This window comes from Eschrichtius robustus, chromosome 12 (assembly GCF_028021215.1).
Source record: "Eschrichtius robustus isolate mEscRob2 chromosome 12, mEscRob2.pri, whole genome shotgun sequence".
NCBI lineage: Eukaryota > Metazoa > Chordata > Mammalia > Artiodactyla > Eschrichtiidae > Eschrichtius > Eschrichtius robustus.
In genome coordinates, this window is record NC_090835.1 from 75,663,903 (window position 1) to 75,678,113 (window position 14,211).

General features: G+C 38.7%; 1 protein-coding gene across 4 annotated transcripts in view; it reads left to right on the forward strand.

The window, feature by feature from the left end:
* Window positions 1-7,900: 7,900 nt before the first annotated feature.
* Window positions 7,901-14,211, forward strand: part of UBR2 (ubiquitin protein ligase E3 component n-recognin 2) — a 116,005-nt gene continuing 109,694 nt past the window's right edge. For all 4 annotated transcript variants that reach the window (XM_068557112.1, XM_068557111.1, XM_068557113.1 and 1 more), the window contains exon 1: window positions 7,901-8,300. In XM_068557112.1, the coding sequence (XP_068413213.1) occupies window positions 8,223-8,300 (78 nt within the window). In that variant the 5' untranslated portion in view covers window positions 7,901-8,222. The remainder of the gene's footprint in view (window positions 8,301-14,211) is intronic.

Sequence of the window (14,211 nt, forward strand, 5' to 3'; positions counted from 1 at the left end):
TTTGCATTATAGCGGTCCCAGAATGAAAATAAAGAGAGAAAGGGGCAGAGAACATATTTGAAGACATAATAGCTGAAAACTTCCCTAACTTGGGAATGGAAACAGATATCCAGGTCCAGGATTCACAGAGAGTCCCAAAGGCTATTATCAGCTGATGTTTCAGCAGAAACTCTGCAGGACAAAAGGGAGTGACATGATATACTTTAAATGATTAAAGAGGAAAACCTAAAACCAATAACATTCTACCCAATAAGACTTTCATTCAGATTTGATGGAGAGATCAAAAGTTTTACAGACAAGCAAAAGCTAAGAGCTCAGCACCACCAAACCGGTTTTACGAGAAATGTTAAAGGGACTTCTTAAAGTGAAAGAGAAAAGGCTACAACTAGAAATATGAAAATTACAAAAGGAAAAATCTCATTAGTAAAGGCAAATATACAGTAAAGATATTAAATCAACTATGTATAAAGCTAGTAGGAACGTTAAAAGACAAAAGTAGTAAAATCAGCCATATCCATAGTAAGTAGTTAAGGGATACACAAAACAAAAAGATGTAAAATATTATGTCAGAAACAGTAAACGTGGGTGGGGACAGTAAAAGTGCAGGGTTCTTAAAATGCATTTGAACTTTAGAGATCAACAACTTAAAATAATCACATATATATAGATTTCTATATATAAACCTCATGGTAACCGCCAACCAAACATAACACTAAAGATAGTCATCAAATCACAAGGGAAGAGAGCAAAAGAAGAGGAAAGGAACAACAACAAAAAAGAACTACAAAACAACCCCAAAACAAGTACATACCTATAAGTAATTACTTTAAATGTAAATGGACTATGTTCCAACCAAAAGACACAAAGTGGCTGAATGGATACGAAAACAAGACCCATTTATATGCTGCTGACAAGACACTACTTCAGATCTAAAGATGCACAGATTGAAAGTGTGAAAATAGAAAAAGTTATTCCATGCAAATGGAAATCAAAAGAAAGCTGGGGTAGCAATGCTTATATCAGACAAAATAGACTTTAAAACAAAGATTGTTACAAGAGACAAAGAAGGACATTATTATACATACATAATGATCAAGGGATCAATCCAAGAAAAAGATATAATAATTATAAATGTATATGCACCCAACAAAGGGGCACATAAATACATAAAGCAAATATAAATAGACATAAAGCAAATTGATAATAACACAATAATACTAGGGGACTTTTAAATTTATTTATTTATTTATTTTTGGCTGTGTTGGGTCTTTGTTTCTGTGTGAGGGCTTTCTCCAGTTGCGGCGAGCAGGGGCCACTCTTCATCGCGGTGCGCGGGCCTATCACTGTCGCGGCCTCTTTTGTTGCGGAGCACAGGCTCCAGACGCACAAGCTCAGTAGTTGTGGCTCACGGGCTTAGTCGCTCCACGGCATGTGGGATCCTCCCAGACCAGGGCTTGAACCCGTGTCCCCTGCACTGGCAGGCGGACTCCCAACCACTGCGCCACCAGGGAAGCCCAATACTAGGGGACTTTAACACCGCACTTACATCAATGGACAGATCATCCAGAAAGAAAATTCATAAGGAAACACTGACCTTAAATGACACATTACACCAAACAGATTTCACTGATATATATATAGAGCACTCCATCTGAAAGCAGCAGAATACACATTCTTTTCAAGAGCACATGGAATATTCTCCAGGATAGATCACATGGTAGTCCACAAAACCAGCCTCTGTAGATTTAAGAAAACTGAAATCATATCAAGCATCTTTTCTCACCACAACGTTATGAGACTAGAAATCAACTGCAAGAAAAAAACTGCAAAAAACACAAACACGTGGAGGCTAAAAATTATGTTACTAAACAACTAATGGATCACTGAAGAAGTCAAAGAGGAAATTAAAAAATACCTAGAGACAAATAAAAATGAAAACATGACAATCGGGCTTCCCTGGTGGCACAGTGGTTGAGAATCTGCCTGCCAATGCAGGGGACACGGGTTCGAGCCCTGGTCTGGGAAGATCCCACATGCCGCGGAGCGACTGGGCCCGTGAGCCACAATTACTGAGCCTGCGCGTCTGGAGCCTGTGCTCCGCAACAGGAGAGGCCACGATAGTGAGAGGCCGGCGCACCGCGATGAAGAGTGGCCCCCGCTAGCCACAACTAGAGAAAGCCCTTGCACGAAAACGAAGACCCAACACAGCCATAAATAAATAAAAATAAATAAATTAAAAGCATCCAGAATCTTATAAAAAAAAAAAAAACATGACAATCAAAAACCTATGTGACACAGCAAAAGCAGTTCTAAGAGGAAAGTGTATAGCGATACAAGTTTACCTCAGGAAACAAGACAAATCTCAAATAAGCAACCTAACCTTACACCTAAAGGAACTATAGAAAGAAGAACAAACAAAACCCAAAGTTAGTAGAAGGAAGGAAATCATAAAGATCAGAGCAGAAATAAATGAAATAGAGACTAAAAAAGCCCAATAGAAAAGATCAATGAAACTAAATGCTGGTTCTTTGAAAAGATAACCAAAATTGATAAATCCTTAGCCAGACTCATCAAAAGAAAAAGCAAGAGGGACCAAATCAATAAAATCTGAAATGAAAAAGGAGAAATTAAATGAACACCACAGAAATATAAAGGATCATGAGAGACTACCATGAAAAACTATATGCCAATAAGATGGACAACCTAGAAGAAACGGACAAATTCCTAGAAATGTACAATCTCCTAAGACTGAACCAGGAAGAAATAGAAAATATGAACAGTGATGAAATTGAATGTAATAAAAAAAAAACTCCCAACAAAAAGAATTTGAAAAAGGCTAGATACATGTATATGTATAAATGAATCACTCTGTTGTACACCTGAAACTAACACAACATTGTTAATCAACTATACTCCAATATAAAATAAAAATTAAAAAAAAATCTCCCAACAAACAAAGGTCCAGGACTAGATGGCTTTACAGGTGAATTATGCCAAACATTTAGAGAAGAGCTAGCACCTATCCTTCTCAAACTATTCCAAAAAACTGCAGAGGAAGGAGGGCTTCCGAACTCATTCTATGAGGCCAGCATCACCCTGATACCAAAACCAGACAAAGATATCACAACAAAACGAAAATTACACGGACTTCCCTGGTGGCGTAGCGGTTAAGAATCCGCCTGCCAATGCAGGGGACATGGGTTCAATCCCTGGTCCAGGAAGATCCCATGTGCCACGGGGCAACTAAGGCCGTGCGCCACAGCTACTAAGCCTGTGCTCTGGAGCCCGCGCACCTAGAGCCCATGCTCCAGCAACAAGGGAAGTCACTGCAGTGAGAAGCCCACACACTGCAGCAAGGAGTAGCCCCTACTCGCCACAACTAGAGCAGCAACAAAGACCCAATGCAGCCAAAAATAAATAAATTTTTAAAAAACACTCAACAAAATTTTAGCAAACCAAAATCAACAATACATTAAAAGGACCATGATCAAGTGGGATTTATCCCAGGGATGCAAGGGTGGTTCAATACTACATCACATTAACAAATTGAAGAATAAAAACCATATGATCATCTCAATAGATGCAGAGGAACCTTTGTCAAAATTCAACATCCATTTATGATTAAAATTATCCAGAAAATGGGTATATAGGGAACATACCTCAATGTAACAAAGGCCATATGTGATAAGCCCATAACTAACATCATACTAAATGGTGAAAAGCTGAAGGAAGTTCCTCTAAGATCAGGAACAAGACAAGGATGTCAACTATCACCACTTTTATTCAACATAGTATTGGAAGTCCTAGCCACAGCAATCAGACAAGAAAAAGAAACAAAAGGAATCCAAACTGGAAAGGAAGAAGTAAAACTGTCACTGTTTGCAGATGACATGATACTATATGTAGAAAATCCCAAAGATGCCACAAAAAACTACTAGAACTTATCAATGAATTCAGTAAAGTTGCAGGATACAAAATTAATATACAGAAATCTGTTGCATTTCTATACACTAGCAGTGAACTATCAGAAAGAGAAATTAAGAAAACAATCCCAGTTATAATCCTGTCAAAAAGAATAAAATATCTAGGAATAAATCTAACTAAGGAGGTAAATGACCTGTCCTTGGGAAGCTATAAGACACTGATGAGAGAAATTGAAGATGACACAGACGGAAAGATACACTGTGTTCATGGATTGAAAGAATTAATTTTGTTAAAATGACCATACTACCCAAGGCAATCAACAGATTCAATACAATCCCCATCAAAATACCAACGACATTTTTCACAGAACTAGAATACATAGTTCTAAAATTTGTATGTAAACACAAAAGACTCCACATAGACAAAACAATCTTGAGAAAGAAGAACAAAGCTGGAGTTATCATGCTCCCTGATTTCAAACTAAACTATCAAACCATTGTGGTACTGGCAAAAAAACAGACACACAGATCAATGGAACAGAACAGATAGCCCAGAAATGAACCCACATTATATGGGCAATTAATCTATGACAAGGAAGGCAAGAATATACAATAGGGAAAAGACAGCCTCTTCAGTAAATGGTGTTGGGAAAACTGGACAGCTACATGCAAAAGAACCAAACTGGACTACCCTCTTACACCATGCACAAAAATAAACTCAGAATGGATTAAAGACTTAAATGTAAGACCTGAAACCATAAAACTTCTAGAAGAAAACATAGGCAGTAAGCTCCTTGACACTGATCTTAGTAATATTTTTTTGGATATGTCTCCTCAGGCAAGAGAAACAAAAGCAAAAATAAACAAATTGGACTACCTCAAACTGAAAAGCTTTTGCTCAGCAGAGGAAACTATCAACGAAGTGAAAAGGCCACTTACTGAAAGGGAGAAGACATTTGCAAACGATATATCTGATAAGGGGTTAAAATCTAAAATATAATATACAAAGAACTTATACAGCTCAACATCTGAAAAACAAACAACCTGATTAAAAAATGGGCAGAGGATCTCAACAGACATTTTTCCAAAGAGGACAAATAGATGGCCAACAGGCACATGAAAAGATGTTCAGCATCACTAATCATCAGGGAAATGCAAATCAAAACCACAATGAGTGGGGCTTCCCTGGTGGCGCAGTGGTTAAGAATCTGCCTGTCAATGCAGGGGACATGGGTTTGAGCCCTGGTCCGGGAAGATCCCACATGTCGCGGAGCAACTAAGCTCATGTGCCACAACTACTGAGCCTCTAGAACCTGTGAGCCACAACTACTGAAGCCCGCACGCCACAACTACTGAAGCCTGTGCACCTAGAGCCCATGCTCTGCAAGAAGAGAAGCCACCCCAGTGAGAAGCCTGCTCACCACAACGAAGAGGAGCCCCTGCTTGCCTCAACTAGAGAAAGCCTGTGTGCAGCAATGAAGACCCCGTGCAGCCAAAAATAAAATTTAAAAAAAACAAAAACACAATGAGATAACACCTCTCACCTGTCAGAATGGCTATTATCAAAAAGACAATAAATAACAGGAGGTGGAGAAAAGGGAACCCTCATGCACTGTTGGTGGGAAGGTAAATTGGTACAGTCACTATGGAAAACAGTATGGAGATTCCTCAAAATATTAAAAATAGAATTACCATATGATCCAGAAATTCCACTCCTCTGTATTTATCTGAAGAAAAGGAAAACACTAATTAGAAAATATATATGCCCTCCTATGTTCATTGCAGCATTATTTACAATAGCCAAGATATGGAAGCAACCTAAGCACCTATCGATAATGGATCAAGAAGATGTGGTACATATATACAACAGAATATTACTCAGCCGCCAAAAAAGAATGGAATCTTGCCATTTGTGACAACATGGGTGGTCCTAGAGGGTTTTATGCTATGAAAAATAGGTCAGACAGAATAAAATAAATACTGCATGATTTCACTTACATGTGAATCTAAAAAGCAAAACAAATGAACAAATATAACAAAACAGAAACAGTGCTATAGGTACAGAGAAAAAACAGGTGGTTGCCATAGGGGAGCGGGTGGGAGGAGGAAAGAAAAAAGTGAGGGAGATTAAGAGGTATAAACTTCCAGTTGCAAAATAAATGAGTCAAGTATATGAAAAAGAAAAGAAAAGAAAAGATCACAATGCCACACACATATGAAAATTTAAAAATATACTAAAGAATGATAATGAAAACACTATGTACCCAAATTTGTGTAATGTAATTAAAGCATTATATAATGGAAACGTACTGGGTTAATAAACCTGTGATTCTTGAAGTTGGTCCCCAGGCCCACAGAGTGACCAGGAACTTGACAGAAATGCAATTTCCAGTCTCCACCCAAAACCTATTGAATCAGAAATTCTGAGAGTGGGGTCCAGAAACCTGTATTTTATCAAGACCTCTAGGTAATTCTGATACATGCTCAAGTTTGAAAACCACTGCCTTAGCTGTACATACTGAAAAAAAAGAGAATGGTTAATGGCAAACATCCAACTCAACAATTTTGAAAAAAGGATGTTAAAATCAATTCAAAAAGAATAAAAAATAATAATAATTTCTTTACAATGTATTTTAATGGCTTTAATTCTATATTAGGACTCTTAAAGAGGCATTATCTTTGCTTCTGGGTTGTAACAACCCCAGTTTTCCTCCAGGTTGACTCTGACTAGGGAGTGCATCAGTGCAAGGAAGTTGGGCAAAGAAGAAAGTAACATATAGAAGAACATTTCAAGATCTCTCATTCTAGATATCTATGCAGATAGATGCATACATTTTTTTCTGGATAGAATCATAAGAAAGTATTAAAAAGGCTTTTCTTTGGGGAGAGGGACTTGGGGTAAGAGGCATAGTTTTAATTTTTTTCCTTTAAAAATATTGAATATTTCCATTGAGCTTGAAGTTCTAACCTTATACATATATTAGTTTTATTTTTTAAAGTGATGACAAGGCTTATTTGGACTGTGGGATGATGGGTAATTTTTATTTCCTTAAAAAAAAAAAACTTGGTTAATATTATACTTTTGTTAACAACAATAACAACAAAAAAACATGTCCCAAACCTGGATTGGATCAGAATTTTTTTTGCCTAATGTAATTCACAATTTCTTTGTGGGAATAAATCAGCATGCCTAATAAAATGTTAAGCAATTTTCTGATAACTCTAAAGGAGTTGGAGACTTGTTCTAAGAAATCCACTCACCCAACTATCAGTCAAGAGCCTAATTACCTCTACCCAAACGTAATTTTCTTTTGTATCTAATCTAACAATGATTATTTATTTCTATAAAATGTCCCTATCAAGAGTAAACCTTTGAATTGGCTTGGTAGACTCCTTCTCCTCTGCAGCAAGATTTGTTATAAATTTTAATAAACGGTCATATCTAAATCACTTGGAAACGTTTCCTTTAACACCATTTTAACATGTCTTAAAACCTTCAAAAATCTGAGAAATGTACACCTCGGTTACCAGTCTAAAGAATGAGGGGTTGATGGATGACAGGGTCATAGAACAATAGGGATAGAACGTAATTCATTCATTCGACAAGTATTTGAGTTCCTCCATATGCCAGGCTTTGAAAAGTACTCGAGTTCTGCCACGTGCCAGGCACTGTTCTAAGCTCTGGGGATACAAAAATGAACAAAGGGTGTTAAGGGAATAAAACTCAGTACCACACATGATCTCGCGCTTCTGCCTCTTCCCTGGTGGGCGCTTCTCGCCACTTAGTCTATGATTCTTGCTGGGCACAAAAGCCCCGCCCGCCCGCTTATCTGCCGTTTGTTCAGGCTCTTAGGAGGAGATGGACTACAACTCCCACAATGCCATCCTGGGGCCTCCTTGTAAGGGCCCCACCTTTTCCCTGGCCGTGCGGAGGACGACTACAGTTCCCAGAGTGCTCTGCTTCCTCTTTTGGGTGTTGTTGCCCTTTTCCCGGTGCGGGACGCGGTAGAAGCGGGCAAGAGTGCCAGGTCCGGGGTTCTCTGTGTCCTTCTCCGGGGCAGGGACGAGGCAGTGACTTGACTCTGGGCACAGAGCCCGGGAGGGAGCGCAGGAGGCGCCGTCCCTTCTGCCCGGCTCACCTCACGCTACTCTCTGTCTTTTCCACCCGCGGCCGCCTGGGCGGCTCGGGACCGACCGCCCGGGGCAGCGGTGGCGGTCTCGGCCGCCGGGGCTGTGGCGAGGTCGCGGCCCTCGGGGCGGCGGTAGCGGCGCCAGCGCTGGGGAGGCGAAGGAGGGAAGATGGCGTCGGAGCTGGAGCCCGAGGTGCAGGGCCTAGACCGGAGTTTGCTGGAATGTTCGGCTGAGGAGACCGCGGGGGTGAGTGCCGGGACCCGGGCGGGGACGTCCGGCCGTCGCAGGCCGCGCCCCGGGGGAGGAACAGATTACTGGAAATCCCGGAGCGGCCGGGCCCTGACTTGGGGTGACGACCGCGCTGGCCCCGCCGGCCTCGCCTTGTGGGTAACGGCCTGGGGAGGCCCCAGATCTTGCCCCTTTCTTTCCTCCTTTATCCACGAGTAGCCCGCAGGGCTGCTGGGTGCACCAGCCACCCTCACGTTCCCTTTCGCTCTTCCATTATTTTTGCTTTCCCCCACACTCCCAGTAAGCCCCCAGCACAGGGCCTTTGCCCTTTATGTCAACTCTTAGAAGAGGGGAGGGAAAGACGCTTCCTGGTTTTTTGGGTACTTTGTCTTCCTGATTCCTTTGCCTCCTCCTCTGAAACTTGCTACCTTATTTTGTTTCTGGGACCGCCCTAGGCACCAAAGGATGCCAGCGACACTGTTCACCCTCTTTACCCCTTCAGTGCGTTTTCGCACCGGTTTGGTCAGTCTACAACGTTGATGAATGTGCGGAAAGTAGTGTCTTGACACGCTAACTGAGTGTGAGAAAGTGGTATTGGAGACTGGGAGATTAAAACAATAATTTGTCTAGGAGTTGGGGGTAGTTGGATGGAGAACAAACGTTATATAACTTTGAGAGAGCAGCTTTCAGTAAATGGAAGCTAATAATGTGAGGTTTGGTCACAGCGTAGTGGGAGCAGTTATGCCCCAACTTAAAGCATTCAAACCTAGTCTTGTACTTAAACTGTAATACGAATATGCTGTATAAGTAACAGAGTTGTAAAATAATTAATAAAACTCGATGGTATCTTTCCTCAAGGACAGGGAACACCCCCTAGAACAGATTGTCCAGAATGATTCTGAATGGGCCAAAACAGCTGCGGCCCCACCTCTAGGGCCTCCAATTTAAAAATCTGATAGGAAGGGAGTGACCTTTTGAGCACCAGTCAACAATCTGAATGTTAGGAACAAAATTCTAGTGGGGCGCTGTGGGGCTGTTGGTTAGTGAGGAGTTATTTTGGGTGAATTGATGAGGACACTAAAGTCATAGTGGAAATAAATGTCAGGAGTAGAGGTGAAAAGTTTAAAGAAATACATTGTTGAATGATGCATCTTTGTTTGTTTGTTTTTAAACCAACTTGTTTAGTCTAGTTCTGTTTTCATTTACTTTCCGCTTAGTATTGCAACAACCCAAGGATTTTCCCATCTGCCTTTTCACTTATCAAGAGGTTTGAAAAAGAAAACGAAAGCAGTGTTCAAAGTAAACAGTAAAATGGTAATGACAGCTATTCCCTATCCATGTGATCTTATCAATATCTAAATTGATAGCTAACCTGTTATTTACCTCAAAAATTTTTTTTTTACTCCCACCAAATTTTGTCTGTTGACCCAGTGATACAGGCTACGTACTCTTGTTTTTCCAATTCTAAAAGTGCAAGCTGCCGTACCTACACCTGAAACTAACACAACATTGTTAATGGACTATACTCCAATATAGAATAAAAATTAAACAAATAACAGTGCAAGCTATCAAGTGATTAGAGCTTCTCCAGTTTGTTGAGGTTCCTGAGGAAACTAGTTATAAAACTGGTGCTAGAGAGCAATGTTCCTAGTCCTTGTGTAGTGAAATTCTCAGATGTAGTGGGGGAAATTAAGGAAAATGCAGTCAAAATTTATAAATTTCGACTTAATTCGAGTTTGTGAAGTTCACAGTCTGAGCTACATTTTAGTTTTGCTCTGTTTACTCTTCTTTTTAAAATTATTTATTTATTAGGCTGCGCCAGGTCTTTAGTTGCGATATGCTTGATCTAGTTCCCTGACCAGGGCTCAAACCCAGGCCCCCTGCATTGGGAGCACAGAGTCTTAAGCGCTGGACCACCAGGGAAGTCCCTTTGCTCTGTTTACTTTTAAATGACTTTCTGAACAATAAGATTTAAAAAAAAATTTAGTCTGAAGGCCAACAAAATTTCTTAAGTAAGATTTCATTTAATATTAAAATACAGGATTCTTCCAGCAGTATAATTTGCCCTTACTTTGTGAGGGGTTTATTGTTTGTATTTGATTAAAACAGCATAACACTTTACTGTTCTTTCAGCTTAGGCCCCAGCCCAGCCATTTATCACAACTTAAAATTAATTGGGGGACTTCCCTGGTGGTCCAGTGGTTAAGACTCAGCACTCCCAATGCAGGTGGCTCAGTTTCAATCCCTGGTCAGGGAAGTAGATCCCACATGCTGCAACTAAATATCCTGCATGCTGCAACGAAGATCCCACCTGCCGCAACTAAGACCCAACGCAGCCAAAAAAATAAATAAATATTTTTTTAAAAATTAAAATTAATTAACAAAGTTTTCTCCGGTAAAAGTAAATTTTAGAGAGGGTAAACAAGCAAAGCAGTTATTACAGCCTTTAGACCTCTGTTGCTGGTAATTTGTTGGGATCATATCCATCTAAAGTTACTTAATAACGACTAGTGGCATTTTTTGGACAATTTATTTACACACTTGCTTTTCTTACTTGTATTATGAGGAGGAAGGACTTTTTGTGATCCCATCTATTCTTACCAGAATGCCTCACAAATAAAAGTATTTAAGTACTCACTTCAATAATTTTAAGTTTAGGATATTAAAGTGGCCCTCTGTTGTAGTTTTTTCTTTTCCTTGATAGAGTTGATTCTACAAGTATGACTTGCCCAACACTTCTTGAGTCTATCTACATTTCATGCTCCACAGATTTGATTATATGTTCCAGTGGATGATTATGATTTAAGAAGTACATATATTGTTTTTCCCCAAATCTGAAAGAAATACATATTCATTATAGAAGTCTTATGTAGAGTATTATACCTATATTGGTTACTTTTTGCCTTAAAATTTTCAACAGTTTTATATAAAATTCACATATCTTACAACTCAAGTCAGTGGTTTTTAGTATATGCAGAGTTGTGCAGCCCTCACCACAATCAACTTTAGAACATTTTCATCACCGCAAAAAAGAAATCCTATATCCATTAGCTATACACTCCCCATTTTCTCCTAACCTCCCAAACTATAGGCCCACTGCTAACCTATTTCTTTGTCTCCATAGATTTGCCTATTCTGGAAATTTCATATAAATGGAATCATGTAATATGTTGTTTTTTTGTGACTGGCTTCTTTCACTTAGCATAAGTTTTTAAGGTTCGTCCACATTGCAGCATGTATCATCAATACTTCATTCCTTTTTACTGCCAAATGATAGTCCATTACGTGGATATACCGTATTTTATTTATCCATTCATCCGTTGATGGATTTGGATTATTTCTACTTTGTGGATATTATGAATTGTGCTATGATGAACATTTCTGTACAATTTTTTGTGGGGACATATGTTTTCATTTCTCTTGGGCATATACCCAGGAGTGGAATTGCTGGGTCAGGAATTGCTAGACTAAAATGGCTGCATCATTTTACCTTCCCACTAGCAGATGTGAAGTTTTCAGTGGATTTTTTCACATCCTTGCCAGCACTAGTTAATTGTCTGTCTTTTTGATTATAGCCATTCTGTTAGGTGTAAAGTGGGATCTCCTTGTAGTTTTGATTTGTATCAATATTTCCCTCGTGACTCATGATGTTGAACATCTTTTCATAAGCTTATTGGCTATTTGTATTTCTTCTTTGGAAGTGTCAATTCAGATCTTTTGCCTATTTTTTTCGTTTTTTTTTTTTTTTTGCCTATTTTTAACTTAGATTCTCTTGTTTTTTATTACTGAGTTTCTATATTATTTTGATTTGTGAATGTTTTTACTTCATTTCTAGAACTCTTAATATGATTTGTTTTAAATTTTTCTTAGTTCTAATTTTTTCTTAGTAGAGTCCCGAAAGCTCCATTTCGGCCCTAGCGATTGTTGTTTTAGATTGTTGTTTTGTAGTTAACTTACATGTTGGTTATCCTTGTTCGAAAGCAAAATCAAATGTGCTTATTAAATAGAATACAATTTTAATTTGACATAGAATAATAATTAGATACTGTGATAAAAGACTAACCCCTAGGGATTCTTTGATTTTTGTGTTTATTGTACTTGCTCTCTATCCCAAGGCTGAAATTAGCTTTCAGAAAAAGGAGAGCTCCTGCAAACATTGTCATAACATGTTTACTTTAGTGGAATGAGTTGACAGTTTCTCTACTTCCGTTATTGAGGACTTCTGATAAGATAGTGCTTATTACTCTGGTGTGCACATTAGTGTGACCACCACAGGTGTCTGAAATAAGGACAGATTAACATGCAACCAAATTAGAAATATCAGTAATTTTTCATGTTGAAGAAACAGTTACAGTTAGCTTATGTTACTGAGAACTGATATGAAAAGCTATAGGTTTTCTTTCTTTTGAGAAATATGTGAACCATTATTCTTCAAGGCAGCCAGAAATTTTTTCCTCCTACTCATTTTCTCTTCACAACTTTTTTTTTTTTAAATCTGTAGTGTCGCTAACCACTAATTCTATATTTCTGGTATAGATTTTTTCATGTAAAGGTGTCTTGCTTTATATATTAAGTGTTTAAATTTAATAAAGTTAAAATCCCAAATCTGTTAGGTGTTTTTTTGTTTGTTTTGTTTTACGCACGGGCTTTCTCTAGTTGGTGGTGAGCGGGGTCTACTCTTCGTTGTGGTTTGCGGGCTTCTCATTGCGGTGGCTTCTCTTGTTGCGGAGCATGGGCTCTAGACGTGCGTGCTTCAGTAGCTGTGGCACATGGGCTCAGTAGTTGTGGTTCACGGGCTCTAGAGTGCAGGCTCATTAGCTGTGGTGCACTCTACTCTATGTGCTCCGTGGCACGTGGGATCTTCCCAGACCAGGGCTTGAACCCGTGTCCCCTGCATTGGCAGGCAGATTCTTAACCACTGTGCCACCAGGGAAGTCCTGTTAGGTGATTTTAAATGGAGCATATGCCTGCCTTTCTTGAAACAGACTTTTGTGTCTTGTTAATAATTTATAATAATGTATAATAAAAGATATTTAGAGTGAAATGCTTGTTTTACTAATAATATATTTTGTATAAGGCAGCTGATTTTTTTTTTCTTAACCAGAAGCTGATATTAGTTTCTGAATTTTTTGTTTAAGAAATCTGTGAACAGATTTGACCCATCAGTGTTGTTGGAGCCACAAGACAACATAATTTCTTTTAGAAAGCATCACCCTTTATCCTCCCTGGATTAAAATTCTGCAAAAGTGAAATTTTAAGAGAAAAGGGAACATAAAATATAAAACAAATAATTGCTGTTAAAATAAAACCTTTAAATGTGTTGTAAATTAAAATTGAAGCATAGTTTCCTAGGATTGTGGAGGTGAATTCTTGAATCTTAATGCTTAATTTTTCATCCATAAACAATAAATTGCTTAGGATAATTTGACTGCCTTCATTCATATTTTGAGTTAGGGTTTGCTGACAGTGGGTGAAAACCCCTTTGATGTGGCCAAAAACATGTTTTTTAGCTCAAAGGATTAGGTTTTTGTTTGCTTTTTGGTTGACTCTGTCTTTTACTATTGACTATCCTTTTTTTTTTCTCGTTTGTTTTATAATTACTGAACTTAATGTGTGTGTGTGTGTATAATTTTGATTTGGAGTCACTTCTCCTTGTAAGACCTTATACTCTTATCTTACAGTGTTAGACATCACTTGAACAATCCTTAAACCTATGGGATTGTCTCCCCGGAAGTACTGTTTTAAGAGTAATTTAGTCTCTTTCCTACTTGCATAAAGCAAACACAGCAAAATTAGTAACATTTAGAAAGGATTGTTTCACTTCCAGGGTGAAAAGTTTTTCACTGTTATAAGCTTCCATCCAGCCCCTTAACTTATGAATGAGATTTTTACATTTTTAGGAAAAGTTCTCTAAAATGTGAAATTGACT